General features: G+C 38.7%; 1 protein-coding gene across 1 annotated transcript in view; it reads right to left on the bottom strand.

The window, feature by feature from the left end:
- PAWR (pro-apoptotic WT1 regulator) overlaps positions 1–21,978 on the bottom strand; it is a 125,198-nt gene that overhangs the window by 20,668 nt on the left and 82,552 nt on the right. Inside the window, exon 4 of the mRNA XM_066257598.1 lies at positions 11,059–11,093. Coding sequence (XP_066113695.1) covers positions 11,059–11,093 — 35 coding nt within the window. The remainder of the gene's footprint in view (positions 1–11,058; positions 11,094–21,978) is intronic.

Here is a 21,978-nt window from a genome sequence, read left to right as displayed (position 1 = left end):
GTCCCTAACTCAGCATAAGCCTTCTTTCTCTTCTTCCTTTAAATGCACACACAATCCCCCCCCCACAAAGAGCAAGAACTAAAGATTAAAATCAGCTGAGTCTTTATTAAAATTGCAATTCTTGTTTAAGAAACAAAAAATATGAATCAATATCATCATTAATCCCACCAACCCAGAGATAACTGCCAATACATTTTACTGTAAAATTTTAGCAGTTCTTCACCTTTTTGGATTGCAGACCTTTTTAAAAATGAAAAATACAGCTCTTTTCCAAGATAATTATATTCCTTTAAATAGAATTTTCACAGGTCATCAATAGATTTCAAGTTAAGAACACTTTAGGATATTAAGTTAGACCTTGTTTCAATATTATATTTTTTGTAATATGCTTTCCTTCATCCCCACTTAACATAAATAGGTAACAATTTTCCTATATAATTAATGATTTTCTACTGTAAAAATTATAGTTTAATGTCTGCACCAGAACAGTTTATATTAATGTTATAGTTTACAGCTTATCTCATTAAGAATTTAAGTTTTTCCAGTTAGGGGCTATCGTATATGGTCATTTCTGGTATAATGAATACAGTATAGTAAATTATCCTAAAGAGATCAAATACCATAGTTATCTCTTCAAATACAGTGTGTCCATAAAGTCCTGGTTCACTTTTGACTAGTCACAGGAAAGCAACAAAAGATGATAGAAATGTGAAATCTGCACCAAATAAAAGGAAAACCTTCCCAGTTTCTGTAGGATGATGTGGCAGCATGTGCGCATGCGCAGATGATGACATGACACCGTGTATACAGCGGAGCAGCCCACGGCCATGCCAGTGGAGATATGAACGGTACAGAGGAAAGTTCAGCGTGTTCTGTGGCTCGCTAAATTCGAATCCGTGACCAAAGTGCAACGTGAATATCGGCACGTTTATAACGAAGCGCCACCACATAGGAATAACATTACTCGGTGGGATAAGCAGTTGAAGGAAACTGGCAGTTTGGTGGAGAAACCCCGTTCTGGTAGGCCATCAGTCAGTGACGAGTGTGTAGAGGCTTTATGGGATAGCTACCTAAGGAGCCCTAAAAAATCTGTGCATGAGCCCACATCAAACTGCACTGAATAGGTATGAAACTGGGAGAGTTTTCCTTTTATTTGGTGCAGATTTCACATTTCTATCGTCTTTTGTTGCTTTCCTGTGGCCGGTCAAAAGTGCACCATGACTTTACAAACACACTGTATATCCAGTTCTTCAAATTTCACTACCTGAAACCTAGACAAAACAAATGCAGAAAACAAAACATTCTTCCAGATTTAGGTCACTGTATTTGGTAAAAAGAGCCAAAATTATACACACCTCATTATTGTCTTAACATGCATCTCTTAGACAGTCAAACATAGTACCCTGCGCCTCAGAACTATTCAATAAATATTTAACATAAAACATCCATTTTCTTTTTTCAGAAAGACCTTCACCTAAGCAATATAAAAATAGGAATCACATAAAAATTTACACATGCATATTCATAGCATATTATGTTCTGTATTCTAATATAATAATTCATATTAGCCAAAAGGTGGAAACAACCCAATGTCCATCAACTGGTGAATGACTGAACACAATGTGGTATATCCAGGAATGGTAAAACATGGATGTTGGGCAAACCAATGTGTTTCAAGTATAAAACATGTATGTTAGGGTTGCTCGCTTATATTTTGCCTAATTGTTGCTTTGGCACGGGGCAGCGCCACATGTGTACAGTCTATGGCTGTGGGTGCTTGCCCTCAGGGCGGCAGATTGCAAATTGTGGATTGCCTTCCTGCTGGGAGGGGCCGTTGTTTGCTATTGTTTGCTGGAGAAGGGTTTTTCTCTCCAGCCTGTTTTTGCTGGAGCGTGCAGAGAGAGTCAAGTCAGTCCTGAGAGTGAGTAGGTAAATGAGTCCAGGTTGTGGAACCGGAGAATGAGGCAGGGTTTTGGAAGCCTTGAGTGAAAGGGAAGTGGTCTTCCCTGCCTGTTTGCTCATCTGCCATTAAGAGACTTTAATAAATGGAATGGCCCGCCATTTTCTGGCTCCACTGTTCTTCACCATCTGCCCGAATCCAATGAGAGCCTGCATGGCCACGGCAGCAGCCTCTGGCCTTACAATGGATAAACCTTGAAAACATTACGCTACATGAAACAAGCCAGATCAAAAGGCCACAAATTGTATGACTCCATTTATATGAATTATCCAACACAGGCAAATCCATAAAGACAGGTTGCTCAAGGGCTGGGGGCAGGGGTAGTTCTGGATCTAGACAGTGGTGACGGTTGCATAACACTGTCAATGTACTATAAACTGGTGAATTATACATTTTCAAAGGATTAATTTTATGATATCTGTATTACATCTCAATAATGTTCTTTAAAAAAGAATATACAATTGCATGTTCAGATCAGTGGTTAATTTCCAAGAAAATACATAAAATGTACTTAAAAATAATTATACCAAATATTAATATAAATTCTTTTTTCATAATTATGAAGATACTTTAATCTGTTGGACCTCAAGATCACAAAAACAAAAGTTATTTTCTGATACTGTACTGTAGCTAAAGCAAAGGAAAGACAGATGAGTAGACTCTATGGCCACATATTAGTTTTTGTGGTTGGTTCCCCCCCCCAAAAAACCAACAAAAAACAAAAAAACAAAAAACTCCATTTTAAACAAACAAATCCAGTTACTGGTACTTTCCAAGATACGTGAAGTCAAAATAAGCTGAATTAAACTGTAAATCAAACATTCTACATCCTACCCATACCAGGCAAATTACTATTACTTTGAGTAAAGAAAGATGCTGACAAAATCAGCCAATTAGTATCTGTCAATCTCACATAAGTTGTTAAACTTCACTGTGCTTCAGTTTCCTCAACTGTAAAATGGAGATAATAAGACACCACCCTCATGAAGTTCTTATAGGAGAATTTGACTGAATTAACATATATGGCAAGTAGTTTGAATAGTGTCTGGTTCATAATAAGTACCATATAAATCTTAGCTAATATTTACAACACAGAAAAAAATTCACAAAGCCACCAAAGAAGAATTCAGTCCACATATGTACCAGGATAATTTTTAAATTATCCTTTTGTGACTTTCATGTCAATCTGCAAAATCCATTAACCGGAAGAGCCACAGCTATTGCATGCATTATAGCATTTGATAATACAGAGTATGCTAATATATACATAAAATATCTTGAGAAGAAATAGACCTTTTTAGAAAAGTCACAGCCCAAAAAACTGGAAGATACATTGGTCTTTAGTTTGACATTTCTTGCCTTTCAAGAATTTGGATGATTTTTTCTGTTTGACCCCTGACCTACAAGTCAAGGAAGCTTCTTGTGACTAAGCGGTTCCCTAAACACATGTGCAAATAAAATAAGAATGACTGTTTTTAAAACTGTAGTTATAAAGAAACGTCAATTTCGAAAAAAAGCTAATAGTCATGTTACAACATCTTAAATGTAGGTATGATTATGCTTCTAAATAAAATATTCACTTCCCAAACTTAAATAGAGTCTACTCAATTACCTAAGAAAGAGCTTAAGAAACAAGTGACAATTAAAGGTCTAAACTTCTCTGTATATTAAAAACAATAATCTGGCCCTGGCCGGTTGGCTCAGCGGTAGAGCGTCGGCCTAGCGTGCGGAGGACCCGGGTTCGATTCCCGGCCAGGGCACACAGGAGAAGCGCCCATTTGCTTCTCCACCCCTCCGCCGCGCCTTCCTCTCTGTCTCTCTCTTCCCCTCCCGCAGCCAAGGCTCCATTGGAGCAAAGATGGCCCGGGCGCTGGGGATGGCTCTGTGGCCTCCGCCCCAGGCGCTAGAGTGGCTCTGGTCGCAACATGGCGACGCCCAGGATGGGCAGAGCATCGCCCCCTGGTGGGCAGAGCGTCGCCCCATGGTGGGCGTGCCGGGTGGATCCCGGTCGGGCGCATGCGGGAGTCTGTCTGACTGTCTCTCCCTGTTTCCAGCTTCAGAAAAAAAAAAAAAAAAAAACAATAATCTGACATAATTCAAGATATACAGTATCTTTTAAAAGACTCTTGTCTTTTTCTTACATACTCAGTTAAGCATAAAAAGGAAGGTTATCTGATATTGGACAGGAATTTCTTTTAGTACCACATGTAGACAGCTGTGGTTCACACTGAGGTAAGGTGGCGGAAAGTATACAAAATGCACGCCTCAAACATCTGTGCGGCTTGGCTGAGCTAGGTGCAGCTTTCCAGGTGTACCAACTCTCTCTCATGAACATAACTGCATTAGCAAACTCAAAATTTGTGTTATGGTCACATTATTCAATTGGGACAAATTCCTAATATAGCAATTGGGACAAATTCAAGTTATCAAAATAAACATTTTAGCAGAATTGACTTTGAAAGGGAATGCTGACCCTTAAGGAAAAGATTCATCATCACATTATATCAAAATAAAGAAATTATGGAAAAACAAAATCAGACCAAAAAAAAAAAAAAGTACAGGTCCCCCAAAGAGTTACAGTGAGGGTCTCTGGTAGATTTTTGCTACTCTTCATTTGAAAAGGAGAGAAGCAGAGACTCCTCAGTTGATAACAGTCACTCTATATACAATTTAAAATGAAAATTGAAGATACCTGTCTTATATTAACTAAGGAGCAAAACAGAATGCAAAATTGTCCATTATGTCCAGTTGTACAAAGAAAAAGCCTATGAAATAAATTAAAAGTAAAAAATAAAAATGTTAATAGTGATTAATTTGGGTAGTAGGGTTTTGAGTGGATTTTTCTAATCCAGATATTCAATAGTGAGAGTTGCTTTTAAAATAAACAATTTTTAAGTTGTATAAAAATTCTAGCCCTGATCATTTTCAATAATTGCAAAAAAGTTATAAGGGAACAAAAGTCCTGAAAAAGCTACATGAATTATTGCTATAGAAACACAGTAATAATATGAAACATTACAGATATAAAACAGAATTTTGCACCTAAATTTTAGTTAAGATGTTAATTTTTCCTAACATTATAGCCTGATGTGTCCAATGCTCTTTATACAAACAAAAATTTCCCTTTTTTATAGCTTAAAAAAATTTCCTCTCTTGTAACTTAACTAATTTCTGCTCAGAGGGAATGCTGCATAATAAAGAATTCATGGAACACCTTTTTCCTCATTTTAGAAAGAAGATGCCTATCCCGGCTCCTTGATGAGGTTATTGTTGCATAAGGTACATGAAGGTGCTCTACATGTCATTAAAAGCTACATAAATGTTACCTATTAATGTAACTGGAGGGGAGGATGACTTAGTTTTTTTTTTGTTTTTTTTTTTTTCATTTTTCTGAAGCTGGAAACAGGGAGAGACAGTCAGACAGACTCCCGCATGCGCCCGACCGGGATCCACCCGGCACGCCCACCATGGGGCGACACTCTGCCCACCAGGGGGCAATGCTCTGCCCATCCTGGGCGTCGCCATGTTGCGACCAGAGTCACTCTAGCGCCTGGGGCAGAGGCCACAGAGCCATCCCCAGCGCCCGGGCCATCTTTGCTCCAATGGAGCCTTGGCTGCGGGAGGGGAAGAGAGAGACAGAGAGGAAGGTGCGGCGGAGGGGTGGAGAAGCAAATGGGCGCTTCTCCTGTGTGCCCTGGCCGGGAATCGAACCCGGGTCCTCCGCACGCTAGGCCGACGCTCTACCGCTGAGCCAACCGGCCAGGGCGGAAGATGACTTAGAAGCACACTTACGACTTTGCAAACATGTTACTTAATAAAATAATTAATACTGCATTAAAAATATTTGTGAAAACAAAAGGGCCCGTAATTACTATGTGAGAACGATAAAACTCAGTATCTGTCATAACTTGCTCCCCCTGTGTTTTAATCAGTGCCATTCCTAACGGTTAAATTACATACTTAAATGAGAACTGTAAATTATACACCCTGGCTAATTCTACCCTTTTGCAAGTCATTCAGACGGTCTTGCCTTTTTTTTTTTTTATAAATGTATGAAGGTTTTACTTAGGTACTACATCAAGCAGGATATCCATAGCCACACATTTAACAATCTGTGTTGGCCTTTAAATATTTTTTTTAAAATTTAACCAACCAATGCATTATAAACTTAAGCAAGTAAACAATCTATTAAGAAAATTACACATTGGAAAAAAATACTACAATTATATAACATTAATCCATCTTTCCTAAGCCTTGAAGCTTCAGAAATTTCACAACACCCCCACCCCCACCCCCACCCCCGCTGCCACCACCACCACCACACTTCAAAATACAGAGGGGCCTTCCACATCCAAGGGTTCCACATCCGCAAATTCAACCAACCATGGGTAGAAAATATTCAGGAAAAACATGTTATGCTGTTGCTGATGTGTACTAGGTACCATAGTTAGATCCATGCTGGTTTTATCTATACTAAATATGTATAGACTTCTTGTCAATATTCCCTAAATGATACAGGATAACAACTACTTACATAGCATTTACATTGTATATTAGCCATTATAAATAATCTAAAGATGATTTAATGTATTCAGCAAAATGTACACAGGTTTGTATAAGGGAGTTGAGCATTCCAAATATTGGTATTTGAGTAGGGTCCTGGCATCAATCCACTGAGTATACCGAGAGATGACTGTAGTTCCTCAAAGTTATTTAAACATATTTTAAAAAGTGAATGTGAGAGATGCTCTGGAGAAAAGTAGATTCAATAAAATACAGGATTTTACCTCTAACATTTCACTTCCAGTTTCAGTTACCCACAGTCAACCGTGTTCTGAAAATATTAAATGGAAAACTCTAGAAATAAACAGTTCATAAGTTTTAAATTTCAAGCCATTCCTAGTACTGTGATGAAATCTTGCGCCCTCCAGGATGTGACTCATCCCTTTGTCCTGTGTATTCACACTACCTGCCCTGTCACTTAGTAGTCATCTCAGTTATCAGATTGACTACTGAGGTATCACAGCACTTGTGTTCTAGTAACTCTTGTTTTACCTAATAATGGCCCCAAAGTGCAAGAGAAGTGAGAATGACAATTCAGATGTACCAAAGAGAAGCTCTAGAGTAATTGTTACCAATCGTCAGAAGGTCAATAGCAGCCTAATATTATGTCATAATACCTACATCATTCACCCATCTCAACATGTAATATAAACAATGTAATCTCACATTATCACAGAAGGATAAGTATAAAACTGTAAGATATTTTGAGAGACTATATTCACATAACTTTTATTATAGTACATTAGTTGTTCCAGTTTATTACTGTTAGTCTCTTATTGTGCCTAATTTACAAGTTAAACTGTATCACAGGTATGTAAGTATAGGAGGAACACAGTACATATAAGATTCAGTACCCATGGTTTCAGGCATCCACTGGGGGCCCTGGAATATAACCCCTGCAGCCAGAGAGGCGGGGAATGAGCGACTGAACAGCATAACTAGAGTGAGTGCTTAACAGACTCAATGCTCAAAAAGTACATTCTTAGTATTTGTAAGAAATATTAAATATTTAATTCATAACAGCACACACACAAACTAGTCTTTGGATGTTTGTACCCTTCTAATGAGTTTTTAACTTAGTTTAGTTGTATATATGCTATTTGGTTTAATGATAATATTTTCTAACATAAAATGCCAAATTTCTAATTCTTTAGCCCATTTCTCCATTTTTTGATCCTCATTACTCAGTATACACCTCACCAAAAAATATCCATGTGTTAGTCATTGCTACAACTTGCTGAGGGATTAATAAAAATAATAAGCTACTGGATATACGATATAACAAATTCTTCGGATAAGGAATTGATCATTTCAGATCTAGATTCTAGGTTTTATCTTTTTTTCAGCGTCCTTTTTTTCTTTTTAGACAGTATTCCAACTATGAGTTGCTGTGAATCATATGAACACTGACTAGAAACTTTAAAAATTCTTTTGTTTTTTTAACAGTATTAAATAGGGCTAAACCTTTGAAAGCTGAAAAGTAACCATATACTCTAAGCTACAAAAATATAAAGCAAAAGTATACAAACAGGGCCTGACCTGTGGTGGCACAGTGGATAAAGCACCAACCTGGCATGCTGAGGTTGCCGGTTTGAATTCTGGGCTTGCCTGGTCAAGGCACATATGGGAGTTGATGCTTCCTGCTCCTCCCCCTCCCTTCTCTCCCCTCTCTAAAATAAATAAATAAAATCTTTAAAAAAAGGGTATACAAACAGGTCACAAGTAAAATGATGGTCTTTAAAAAAAAAAAAAAAAAAAAAGCTTAAAAACAAAAACATACACCACTGGAAACCAATTTTCTTCCTGATTTGATACCTTAATATATAAATAAAGATTCTGATGAGATTTATAAGAAAATTATTCCCGTACTGATTCCAACTAACAAACACAAATCTGATGTTTAGTGTCAGATCACTCTGTTAGGTAGACAAATGTCTAATCACTGTAGTATACACTGAAACTAATATATTATATGACAACTTAATTGAAAAATAAATTTTTCAATTAAAAATATACTATATATTGGTCCTGGCCGGTTGGCTCAGTGGTAGAGTGTCGGCCTGGCATGCAGAAGTCCTGGGTTCGATTCCCGGCCAGGGCACACAGGAGAAGCGCCCATCTGCTTCTCCACCCCTCCCCCTCTCCTTCCTCTCCGTCTCTCTCTTCCCCTCCGGCCGAGGCTCCACTGGAGCAAAGATGGCCGGGGCGCTGGGGATGGCTCCTTGGCCTCTGCCCCAGGAGCTAGAGTGGCTCTGGTCGCGGCAGAGCGTCGCCCCCTGGTGGGCGTGACGGGTGGATCCCAGTCGGGCGCATGCGGGAATCTGTCTCTCCCCATTTCCGGCTTCAGAAAAATACAGAAGGGGGGGAAATATATATATATATATTATATACACACACTATATATTAATATGTCAACTTAATTGAAAAATAAATTTTTTATAAAGAGAATACAAATCTGAAGAGTGCCAATCACAACTTAAAATTTATTATTTGATAAGAACTAAATATGTATACAATTCATATAACAAACTCGGTAAGTTACTGAAATTTATTCTTTCTTCCTCAAAACAAAACTGATAAAAATTTCTGAGAGAATATGACTGCAAAAAGGACAAATCAAAGCTATTTGATTGGCAATAATACCTTGCAAAAGGAAAGAGATTCTTTCCAATTTAAAACTATTCATGTTATGTAAAAATTACCAAGCAATGTATCAAATCAATGTGAGAAGCTTAAAAGTGCCCCAGGTTTAGTTATACCTAAATCAAAATTACTCAGAAATGAAAATAAAAAGTGGTAGCAGAAACAAGCATATTAAGTGTTCAATGGCAATGGTTTCAGACCTAGTTATTTAGTTACCTTGGTCTTCTTATATCTTTCTACCACTAATAGATATTATGTATGGTCCATGGTAAAAATTCAAAATTATATTTTACTTATATATAACTTAGTATTAAAATTAGAGTTCCTTTTAACCATTGTTTCAATTTTAGATGGAGTATAATAATTAAAACTTTTACCAAACATTTTAAAAAATGTTAACATGCAAATAGAGGAAAACCAAGGTGTCACGTGTATAAATCTAGAGAGATGGTGTAAAGCATGAGGGTTTGGAGTCAGGTTGCCTGAGTTCAAATCTATATTCTCCTGCTGACTAGCTTTGTAATCCCAGGAAAATTATTCTACCTCTTTAACCCCTCATCCGTGAAAGTAAATATTGCACCTTATAAGATAATCATGAGAATTGAATGAGATCTCTATCTAAATTACTTTGGGCATTATAAGTACTTGATAAGATTTACGATTATTCTGTAATTATTAGCACAAATATGATCACATGGTTCTACAACCTTTACAGCTTCAGCAGGGCAAAAGGAAGCTAATATCCTAGGCATCACCATTAAACTTCACATACCTAATTCTGATTTTCTTCCTATACATGTGCACATGCACTCAAACATATTTTCTGGTAAAAGCATTACTCATTGTGCAGAGGTGGGGCTATGAATTTGTATGGTCTGAATATGTGTTCCCATCCTCCGCCCAAAATTCGTATGTCAAAATCCTAATACCCAGTGTGATGGTGTTAGGAGGTAGGGTCTTTGGGAGGTATTTAGGTCATGAAGGTGGAGTCCTCATGAATGGGAATTAGTGCTCTTATAAAAGAGACCATACAGAGCTCTTCAAGCCCTTTCCACCATGTGTAGACAGAGCAAGAAGTTGTCAGTCAGCAACCCAGAAAAGGGCCTTGACCAGAACCTGACCAAAATAGCACTCCGATCTCTAACTTCCTGCCTCCAAACTACAAGAAATAAATTTGTTGTCTGTAAGCTAACCAGTCTGTGGTACTTCTGTTAGAGGGGCGTGAACAAACTAACTGAGCTTTGCAACCCCAAAGTTTATATGCTGAGGCCATAACCCTCGATGTAATGGTGTATTTGAAAGCAAAGCCTTTGGGAGGTAATTAAGTTTAGGTAAGGTCTTTAGGGTGGGGCCCTCACAATGGATTAGTGCCCTTATCAAAAGAGAGTCAGGAGAACCCCCCCAACCCCTCTGTAACAGGACACAGAAAGAAGGCAGCTATCTGAAAGTCAGGAAGAAAACCCTCATCAGAACCTGACCATGCTGGCATTCTGATCTTGGGACACTACAGCCCTCCACAACTGTAAGAAAATAAATTTCTGGTTAAGTCATCTGGTCTGTAGTATTTTATTATGGCAGCCCAAGCTGCTGGTATTTTCAACGTTTAAATATATAAAGGAAAAAGAGTCTAAATTTTTATTTTGCTATGTTCATCAGGCCCCTACAAATTCACGGTGTGCATGTGCAGTTTCAAAAACTGAAAGGTACGTCAGACTATGTCACGGATAGAAAGACATTACACTCCTGCCTACAGTGTAATTTCTTTTTAAGAACACAATATAAAGGTTTCTTATTTTTCAAAAAGCTGCTGGAAACAGTTCTAGTTAGTTAAGCCATGGAGACAGACATTACATTCATATCTACAATATAAGTCATAACTTAAGGATTCTTACCTTTTGTATCTGCCTGAAACTGTTCTAGATGGCTCCTGTGAAGTAAAGATAATGACATATCAGCTTGGGAGTGTGTGCAAGTACATAATTCCAGATTATATAAAACAGTTCATACAGAATATCTAATTTTGAAAGAAATAATTTGGAATAATTACCACTACACTTTTACAATTTCGCTCTGCTGGTCAAACAAAACAAACCTACATCTAATATTTCAGACAAAACCAATCACTTTTTAAAAACTGTATTTTTAAAAGTATATTTAAAGCTAAGAAAATGGACAAAGGAAGCACTGTTAATCAACCATCAGCCTTATATATTTTTGATAGTCAATGAACATTAAAATACACAACAAGTATAATCCCTTCCAGTCCTTTTAATGCCCTCAATTTAAAAAACTCCCAACAATTTAGCACATATACAAAAATAAACATTGTTTATTGTTCAGGATAGCTGTAAAGCCAGGAGGCACGGCCAGGGCCACTATCACAGCAGCCACCCGGCCCATGCAGGTTCGCATTGGATTCGGACAGTCGGTAAAGAAAAAAGCGGAGCCAAAAACTGGTGGGCCATAGTCTTTAATTCTAGCTTGCACTCGGCGGGCAAGTAAAAATACACACTGGGCTCCAAACCCAATCACATTCAGTGCTCACAAAGCCACTGACTTATCCGAGTTTCCTAGAATCAAAGGTTTCTAGCTCACAAGCCTTATTCTCCTCAGTTCCCCATCTCCTTCCTTATCCCAGATACAAACTCTACACAAACTAGCATCTCACTCAGCACTCCACCATCTTGGCTGCCTCTCCTGGCCTACTCCACGTGGCCTCCTTCTGCTGCTGGCTCTACTTTCTCTGCTCTCTCATGCTAATCTCAGGAACCAAGAGCCCAAACTCCCGTTTTGCCCCCACTTTATACTGTAGCTTCACAACCTCTAATCCAATATACAAAATAGGGAAGTCTCTAATACAAAGTCACTTCTCTGAGGCATGATTGGATTGTACCGCCCCACATCAAAAAGGGTGGGAAAGGCTTAATCCCAAAACCAAGCCCCAGGCTACAACAATCCTGCCTGCCCCCAACACACATTAATATCACCTGGGCGACGGCCTCCCTGTGTCATCTTTAACAAAGTGAGCATAATACATTTTATCTGCCCAACAGACAGAGAGAGAGTCAGATAGAGGGATAGATAGATAGGGACAGACAGACAGGAACGGAGAGAGATGAGAAGCATCAACCATCAGTTTTTCATTGCAACACCTTAGTTGTTCATTGATTGCTTTCTCATATGTGCCATAACCACGGGCCTTCAGCAGACTGAGTAACCCCTTGCTCAAGCCAGTGACCTTGGGTCCAAGCTGGCGAGCTTTTTGCTCAAGCCAGATGAGCCCGCGCTCAAGCTGGCAACCCTGGGGTCTAGAACCTGGGTCCTTCCACATCCCAGTCCAACGCTCTATCCACTGTGCCACCGCCTGGTCAGGCCAGTGAGTCCTTTTAAACACTAATAACTTTTCTTCCTAGTTTATCATTAGACGCCTGCAAGAGAGACCCTACAATTAAAGAATTTCTGATATGATTAAAGTCAGAGAATAATCTACCTTTATAAAATCATCAGGTTACAGACTGTCACAGAAAATAATGACTCCCTGGGGCAATAAAAGACATACCAATGTGGGGAAACAGTACAGCAAACCTTGTGGCTAAGAGTAAGACTCAGCCCCAAGTTCCAGTACTACGGGTAAGTTATCTGATTCCTATCAGTCTCAGTTTCCTCATTTTCAAAAATGAGTAACAGCCGTGTCTATTTTACTGTATTGTTATGAAAATTAAATTACCTAAGTAAAACAATTAGCACAACTCCTTTGTAATGAACCAATTATGGGAAGTAGCCAGGTGACCAGATATTTCATAGCTTCATATTCATTTTGAAATATCCCTTAATTTTTGTGAGCAGTATATTTAGTCAAGGGCACTGATCGCCTTTCCCTTAGATTGTCAAATAAAAATATGACAAAGCCAACACAACAATAGCTGTCCAGTGTGAATCAATCAAAACTACACCTATCTGTTTTTGTTAGATCGGCAAAAGATATTTACATATTTTTTGGTGTGCCACAGAATCACAGTAATTAGATTATATGTGCCATGAGATGAACAAGGTTGAAAATTGCTGTGTCAGAGTTGCTTTCTCTGCCCGTCATTGATGTGGCAGCCCCTAAAGGTAAGGCAGATGAATCCTGGAGCTTTGTATACCAAACATGTAAAGTAGATCTCCTATTTCTGAAAATATAAAATCTCTAGTGAATACCAACAAAGAATATACTTTATAAAATTTAATTTTCAAATTATTTTGAAACCATAGTAACTAGATTAAAATGTTTAACCACTGGTTATTCAGATAAAGCAGAAAGAAATACTGAGCTGAGCTTAAGTGTATCCACTCAAAATTTCACAGAACACTGATGACAATGATTTCATGTGGAACTTACTTCCCTAAAGTTTCACAAACAGTAGTTCAACTAACATTTTATAAAAATTTTCTTTGATAAAACTCCCTAATCTTCTTCTGTATAAACTAAAACAAGGGCATATACCTTAACTGATACTTGTCTAAATAAGCATTAGAAAAAAATGCTACTAATGCCCTAAATTCCAAAACACTGTATATATCTCGTTTTAATTACAACTGAAATATTTCAAAGCACGGTATCACCCTGACTACCCTGATCACATCTTACTGAAATGTAGGAAGCAGAGCTGCTGATGAAAATAGCCTTCTTGGACGTACTGACTTGTGGGTTACTGAAGTATAGGTATTGTCCCTAATGTGGTAAAACTTGGACGGATACAGTTTTAGAGTAGAATTTTAACAAATATAGAAATGTGAAATGGAGGGCATTTTCAGCAACATTTAAACTATAGTGGCATTGTACTAATGTTATACTTTGGCACAATTGTGAATGAAAGTCTTTATCAGACAGATTTCCAGTTAAGTATACCAATAGAAAGTTAGATATATCAGTTTTCTACATTTCCTACAGCTTAAAAAACAAAAACAAACAAAAAACTGGTCACTTACAACATATTTCAATTAAATTTTATACTGTATTTTCTATAGACCTACAAGTTAGAACTCTAACACGCTTAATCAAGTCACTCCATGCCCATGTCCAAGATGTGAAAACAATTAGAATTTAAGCTTATTTCTATATAACTAATACTTCAATAGTTAAAATTTTGATGCAAGCAGACAACAGAGTTTCTTCTTTATTGGCAGATTTGAATATAATCTTCCATTAAATTATCCATTTTACAGTTCAATGTTACTTCAGTGATTCTTATAATTAAATTACATTAACAATGAAATGTTCACTAAATTGTATAGACTATATTAGTATTAATATAAGTATTTATTAATATTAGTAGAGATTGAAAGGGGTAGTAGTTTGTTTATCATGTGTTTTCAAAATCAACAATTACAGCTGAAGTTTAAAATGATCTCTATACCCTTTCTAAAAAGAGAAAGCTGGGCACATCTTGAATAAGAAATGTTAAATAAAAACAAAATCAATCTCTAAGTGCAGCAAAAAAGTCCTTATTTATAATTTTAAGAAGGAAAATGCATGGTTTCTACACAATTCTATAGAAATATAACACTATATTTTAAAACTAGAAGCCTCTATATTTCTGTGGCCACAAAGATTTCCAAGCAAAGAGTGACAACTTATAATTACTATTCAAGTTAATCTGATTCTAAATGGGAGTGGGGGTGGTGGTGCCAGAATTGCTGAAACTCTTTGTAAAAAATACAATTGCTAAGACTGATATTGGTCTTAAAATTTTGTTTCAAAGACTATTAGACCTTCAAATAACCCCAAAGCCTGTTATACAATTGATTTAAAATATACTTTTCCTGAAACAATCTTCCTTGCAGTAGAATGGTTTATATTACTAACAGGAGAGGGAAAAGACATATGTAGGGCTTAGAAGATGTTGGCGAAGTACAGGCTGTTTTGTGTAAGTTGAAACAAAACATTCCATTATATTCAAGCTGAGAATGGTCAGTAAGAAAATCCCATAAACACTGTCTTTACAGGTGCAGTGGCTGATCAGAACAAGTCAAGTATAAACAAATACAAAAGCACATGTGACATAACATCAGACAAATAAAGGCTCAACAGAATGTAACCAAATAGTACTTAAGTTATTAAAATGAACTAATCAGCAACAAAGCCAGAGCCCTTAGCAAAATTATAGGGTAACATGCTAACTGGCCCTCCAGACGAATTTAAAATACATATACTGTTATACAAAGGTAGCAAGACAGATTTTTGAAGAGAAATACAGAACAAATATCTGTGAGGTACGTAACTGATAAAATAACTAAGAAAATGAAAAGTAGTAAGTATGTAAATCTCATAATGTTGGCATCAGCACTTGGAGGACACTCATTAATTGGGTAGCTCCTTCAGCCTCCAAGTGGTGTGTACAGAATGCCTCAAAGAGCCTGCCCTGCCCTGGCCGGGAGTTCATTTGGTTACAGCTTTGTCCCTATATGCCAAGGTTGCAGGTTAGATCCCTGGTCAGGGCACATAGAGGAATCAACCAATAAATGTGTAGATAAGTGGAACAACATATCAATGTTTCTCTCTCTCCCTTTCTTTATTTCTAAAATAAATTTTAAAAATAACAAAAACAAAGAGCCTGCCTTTTCCTGAATATGACAGATTAGAAAGTCAAATGAAAAATACTACACAAAGTACAGTCTGAGACATGTAGAAAAAAGAGCTTTGGTGGTTGAGCCCAGACATAAAGAAGTGGGGGTCTGAGATCAGAATCATAGAATCCCAGGCCATCACAGATAAAGACTGAGGGATACAGATAATGGCAGTTAAAAGCAGAAAATGTTTCTTAAAACTTACTCTGCATGGGTGTTGGGACAGATACTTTGTCTGTATTATCTCATTTAATCCTCATAGAAGCCCCATGGGGGAGTGGAGGGTTATCCCTATTTTGTAGAGGAGACAAAGGTGAAAACTTGCAAGGACATAAAGGTCAGGAGCCAGGACTCCTGAGGCCAAAGTCAATGCTCTAGGCCAGGGGTCCCCAAACTTTTTACACAGGGGGCCAGTTCACTATCCCTCAGACCGTTGGAGGGCCAGACTATAAAAAAAACTATGAACAAATCCCTGTGCACACTGCACATATCTTATTTTAAAGTAAAAAAAACAAAACGGAAACAAATACAATATTTAAAATAAAGAACAAGTAAATTTAAATCAACAAACTGACCCGTATTTCAATGGGAACTATGCTCCTCTCACTGACCACCAATGAAAGAGGTGCCCCCTCTGGAAGTGCGGCGGGGGCCGGATAAATGGCCTCAGGGGGCCGCATGCAGCCCGTGGGGCCGTAGTTTGGGGACCCCTGTTCTAGGCTCTTAATTACACCGTCGAGTTGCTCTAGTCTAATCTGAAGAGTTGCTCTAGTCTAATCTAACACAGTAACTTTACAGAGAGGCTCAGGGAGGGGATGTGTCTCCCCCAAAGTTTTACAAAAAGGAATTATTATTTGAGTGCCCCTTCACAGTAACATCTGGTCAAGAAGTCTGCAGAGAAATTCAGATTAAGGAACATTTATTGCCTGACCTGTAGTGGTGCAGCACATGGAATGTTGACTGGAATGCTGGGGTCACTGGTTCAAAACCCCGGGCCTGCCTGGTTGAGGCACAACTGAAAAGCAACTACTACAAATGGATGTTTCCCACTCCTCCGCCCACCCTGTCTCTCTCTTCTCTCTCTAAAATCAATAAATAAAATCTTTAAAAAAAAGAAAATGAAAAGTAAAACAATAACTTTATTATCAAATTAACAAGGATTAAATAGGAAAAAACGTTTAATTCCCCTTCCTTTCCTGAACAATTCAGAGTTAAAGCCATGAGGAGGGGCCGAGCAAGGTGGGGAGGAAGCACAGTGACCCCAACCTAGGCATCGGCGTGCTGAAATCCTTTGTGAGGAAGAGTGCCTGGCAGAGTCGGGTCCGAGCTCACTGAGGGGTGTCGCACAGCAGGGTACACGTGCCTGGCCTGAGAAATCATAGGCTGATCAAAAAGGAGGGTGTCTACAAAGCCGGAAAGGGAAGGCAGGTTTTCAGCCTGAGAGGGAGTCACATGAAGGGACATCAAGAACCCCAAGCAGAGTGTGATGGTCACCCATTTAGGAAGGTGGCCCAGAATAGAGTGCTAGAGCCCGAGAAGGGCATACCCTCTAAGAGGCAGCCTGGTGTGGGGAATTCACAGCCCCTGCTGGGTGCAGAGAACATCTCTGCAGAGGGAGGACCACAGTGACGTGCCAGAACCCGACCAAGGTAAAGAGTGCCCACAGAGTGGCACCCTGGCCTAGGGGGTATCAAAACCCAATCAGGCTGACAAGAAGTCACCATGGAACCCAGCATGAGGTCTGAGTCTGAGAAGAAACAAAGAAAAAGACCCTAGGGAAGAGCAGCCTGTCTGTCACAGGGAAACAGAAGCTAAGCAGGGTACAGGAATCCCCACAGCAGGGTGACTTGATGTGAGGAGTCATACTCCAAGCAGGGTAAGGAGAGAATACTGCAGGCTCTCATGGGCTGTCCACGCCTGAGGACAGGGAGGAAAGTGTTCACAGGGAGAGTGAACGGGGGTGTCAGACCCAGTTGGGGTGAGGAGGGCATAAGTGTGGGGAAAGACTGGCAATGAGAGAGCTTACATACAGGGGGATTAAATAATAAAACATACTAAGAATAATGGAAACAGGTTTCTCAGTGCCATAAAAGGGAGTTACAAATGCTAGAATTAGAATTGGAAGTATCAGTATAAATTAGTTTCAATATCTATGCATAGTGGATGTAGCTGGGTATAGATGTAGACAGGGAGTCAGACAGATAGATATATATGTATGTCTATATGTAGTCTGCAAATAGAGAGGAAGTGACATCTCAATAACAAGATGTATGTGTTACCTACAGCCCTGATCTTGGCTTCAAATATCACTTTCCAGTAAAAGGAATCAAGTCTCCTTAGAGAAACAGCTGTAAGTAAGAAAGTTAAAGATGAGCCTGTAACATCTTATTATACCAGAATATAAAGAATTATTACAAGAATAATGGAAATGTACCAAAGTATACAAAAGTTTAAAGGGGTTTCCACTGGCCAAATCTCAGATAATTTGAATATCAGAGTAAATAATGATAGTGTGGTAGTAGGCAAAATAACCTTCAAAGATTGTCCACATCCTAATCCCTAAAACCTTCAACCACGTTAGGTTACATGGCAAAGGGAAGTTAAGGTTGTAAACAACAACTAAATACGGAGATTATCTTGGATTATTTGATAGGTCCAATGAAACCAAAATGGTTATTAAAAGTGGGAGAGAGCTCAGCAGTAGAGCGTCGGCCTGGCGTGCGGGGGACCCGGGTTCGATTCCCGGCCAGGGCACATAGGAGAAGCGCACATTTGCTTCTCCACCACCCCCCCTTCCTCTCTGTCTCTCTCTTCCCCTCCAGCAGCCAAGGCTCCATTGGAGCGAAGATGGCCCGGGCGCTGGGGATGGCTCCTTGGCCTCTGCCCCAGGCGCTAGAGTGGCTCTGGTCGCAGCAGAGTGACGCCCTGGAGGGGCAGAGCATCGCCCCCTGGTGGGCAGAGCATCGCCCCTGGTGGGCGTGCCGGGTGAATCCCGGTCGGGCGCATGCGGAGTCTGTCTGACTGTCTCTCCCCGTCTCCAGCTTCAGAAAAAAAAAACTGGGAGAGAGACACAGGTAGATATGATGAAGAAGAAAGGTCAGAATGACATGATGTAAAAACTCAGCACTGCTGACCAAGAGGACAACTGCCCAGAGAATACGGGGTAGCCAGCCACTAAGAGCTGGAAAGCAAATAGATTCTCCCCTAGAGCCTCCAAAAATGAATTCAGCCTTGACATTAGACTATGATTTCATTACTTGATTTTAGCCCAATGAGACCCTCATAGTACTTACAACTTATACAACCAAAAGATGATAAATGTGTTGTTTTAGGAAACCAAGTTTGTGGTAATTTGTTACAGTAGCAATAAAAACTAATACAGATGGTAACAGGGTATGACCCATCAGATAAACTAGGCAACAGTGACTTGATCAAGATATATAGATATCAATAGACATATAATAGATAAATGAAAACTTTGATGGGGGTAATTCTTAATCCCTTCACCTCTTTCACACAGTCCCCCAATCTCCTTCCCCTCTGGCAACCACCAGTCCATTTTCTGTATTTATGAAATCTGCTTTAATTTTGTTTGTTCATTTACTTTGTTCTGTAGATTCTAGATATATGTGAAATCATATGGAATTTGTCATTCTCTGACTGCTATTTCACTGAGCATAATGCTCTCTAGGTCCATCCGTGCTGTCACAGGAGGTAAGATCTCATTCTCCCTCCCCCCGAATTTGAGAGAGACAGAAAGAGAAGCATCAACTTATCGTTTCACTTAGTTGTTCCATTTAATTGGTGCACTGGGTCAATGCTCTATCTATTGAGTCTCCAGCCAGGGCCAGATCTTTCTCTTTTACGGCCAACTAATATTCCATTGTGTAAATGTACCATGACATTTTTATCACTGAAGGGCACTTGGGGTGCTGCCATAGCTTGGCTATTGTAAACACTGTAATGAACACAGGGGTACATATATTCTTTCATATTAATGTTTTGGGTTTCTTCAGATAAATCTCCAAAAGATAGCTAGGTCATTGGCAGATCCATTTTTAATTTCACAAAATGCTTATTAAGAGGAAGTGAAGCCAGCCCTGGATGGTTGGCGCAGTGGTAGAGTGTCAGCCTGGCGTGCAGGATTCCAGGCCAGGGCACACAGGAGAAGCGCCCATCTGCTTCTCCACCCCTCCCCCTCTCCTTCCTCTCTGTCTCTCTCTTCCCCTCCCGCAGCCAAGGCTCCATTGGAGCAAAGATGGCCCGGGCGCTGAGGATGGCTCTGTGGCCTCTACCTCAGGCACTACAATGGCTCTGGATGCAACAGAGCGATGCCCCAGAGGGGCAGAGCATCACCTCCTGGTGGGCATGCCGGGTGGATCCCGGTCGGGCGCATGCGGGAGTCTGTCTGCCTGCCTCCCCGTTTCTAGCTTCAGAAAAATGGAAGAAAAAAAAAAAAAAAAAAAAGAGGAAGTGAAGCCTGATAAATACCACCTTAATCACATGACCAGGATGACCATCATCAGCAATGGGGCAAATTAAAATCAAGTGCTGCCTTATAGGACAAGCAATGAGAAGAACATAGCATCTATTCCTTGACATTCCTGACAAATATTATAACCTTAATCTAATATAAGTAAACCCTAGATAACCCAAATAGAAGGACAAATCACAAATAACTGACCTGTAATCTTTGAAAGTGTTAAGATTAAGAAAGTTAAGGAAAAACTGTGGAGCTGTTTCATATTGAAGAAACCAAAGAGATATGGCAACAAAATGCAATTCACATTTCTGAATTAGATCCTCTTGCTATAATTAGGACATGATTGGGAAAATTGGCAAAACTCAAATAACAACTTGAATATTAGATGGTAAAAATGTGTCAATTTTAATTTCCCATTTTTAAAAGAAATTTTTTTAGATCATGTTTGGAGAAAACACACAGTAAAAGTATGGGGGTTACCAGGACATCAGATAAGCACTTATTCTCAAGGTTCTGGGGAGGAAAGTTCTCTGTGCAGTACTTGCCACTTTTCAGTAAGCTTGAGACTGTTTCAGAGAAGGAACATAAAACTCATAAATGCCCTCTCACAAAATGACATTGATTATATAAACTGACAAACATTTTTCATAAGTAATTTAGATAATACATATCAGAAACTTTTAAAAATCCTTACAATGCTTTGTTTTTTGGCCCAATAAATTTACTTCTGAAAGTATGACCAAAAAAAATAATTCAAACACAAAATGTTTACTCTATACAGATGTTAATTTCAGTATTATTTACAATTAATAAAAAACTTTAACCACCCAGAATTTTTATTAATGGGAAATTTGTTAGCTATTATACATATTAAAAAAGAAACTTCTATACCTCTGAAAATAGTACAAAGCGTTTTTAAATAACATGAAAAAAAGTTCATGTGGCAACATCTACAAAGAATATCTTGGAAATATCAAAATTGCAAATGTACCTTTCCTTTGCACCCAGAATATTAAGTGCTTGGATTTTCTTTTGTAAGCAAAACAACGTACTGAAAGTTTTTCACTACCACAGTTTATAATAGCAAAGATTTTACGACCATCAACAGAAATTAGAAAAATCAGAAAAATTGTGGTACACATATAAAGTAGAATATTCTGCATTTGCTAAATATGACAGGGCAGCTCTTTATTACATCCTATTATGGAGGTCTCTCCACAGTAGTAAGTGAAAAGGGCAAGATGCAGAACAGTGTGCTTAAAGTCAGAAGCACGTGTACACATATACACATATGGATACCTCTGGAAGAATAGACAAGAAAAGAATGCACTAGTTGCCTCCAAGGAAGGTAACCAGGTAGCTAAGGGAGATTTTTTCCATATACCCTTCTATATTTTTTTACCCTGTACCGTATTTTTAAAATAAATAGAGCTTAAAGTTTAAAATTTAATAAACAAGTTCATAAAAACATGCCGAGTAACGAAACAAACCAATTAAGTAATTTTTCCTTTCTTTACATTTTTATTACTTTTCAAATTTTCCATTGATCATGTATTATTTAATCAAATAATTATATTACTTTAAAAACTGGCCTAATCTGTGGTGGCACAGTGGATAAAACCTCAACCTGGAATGCTGAGGTCGCTAGTTCAAAACCCCAGCTTGCCCCAGTCAAGGCACATACAGAAGCAACTACTACGAGTCGATGCTTCCTGTTCCT

Source organism: Saccopteryx bilineata, chromosome 2 (assembly GCF_036850765.1).
Source record: "Saccopteryx bilineata isolate mSacBil1 chromosome 2, mSacBil1_pri_phased_curated, whole genome shotgun sequence".
Taxonomy (NCBI): Eukaryota; Metazoa; Chordata; class Mammalia; order Chiroptera; family Emballonuridae; genus Saccopteryx; species Saccopteryx bilineata.
This window is presented reverse-complemented; position numbering and strand designations above follow the sequence as displayed.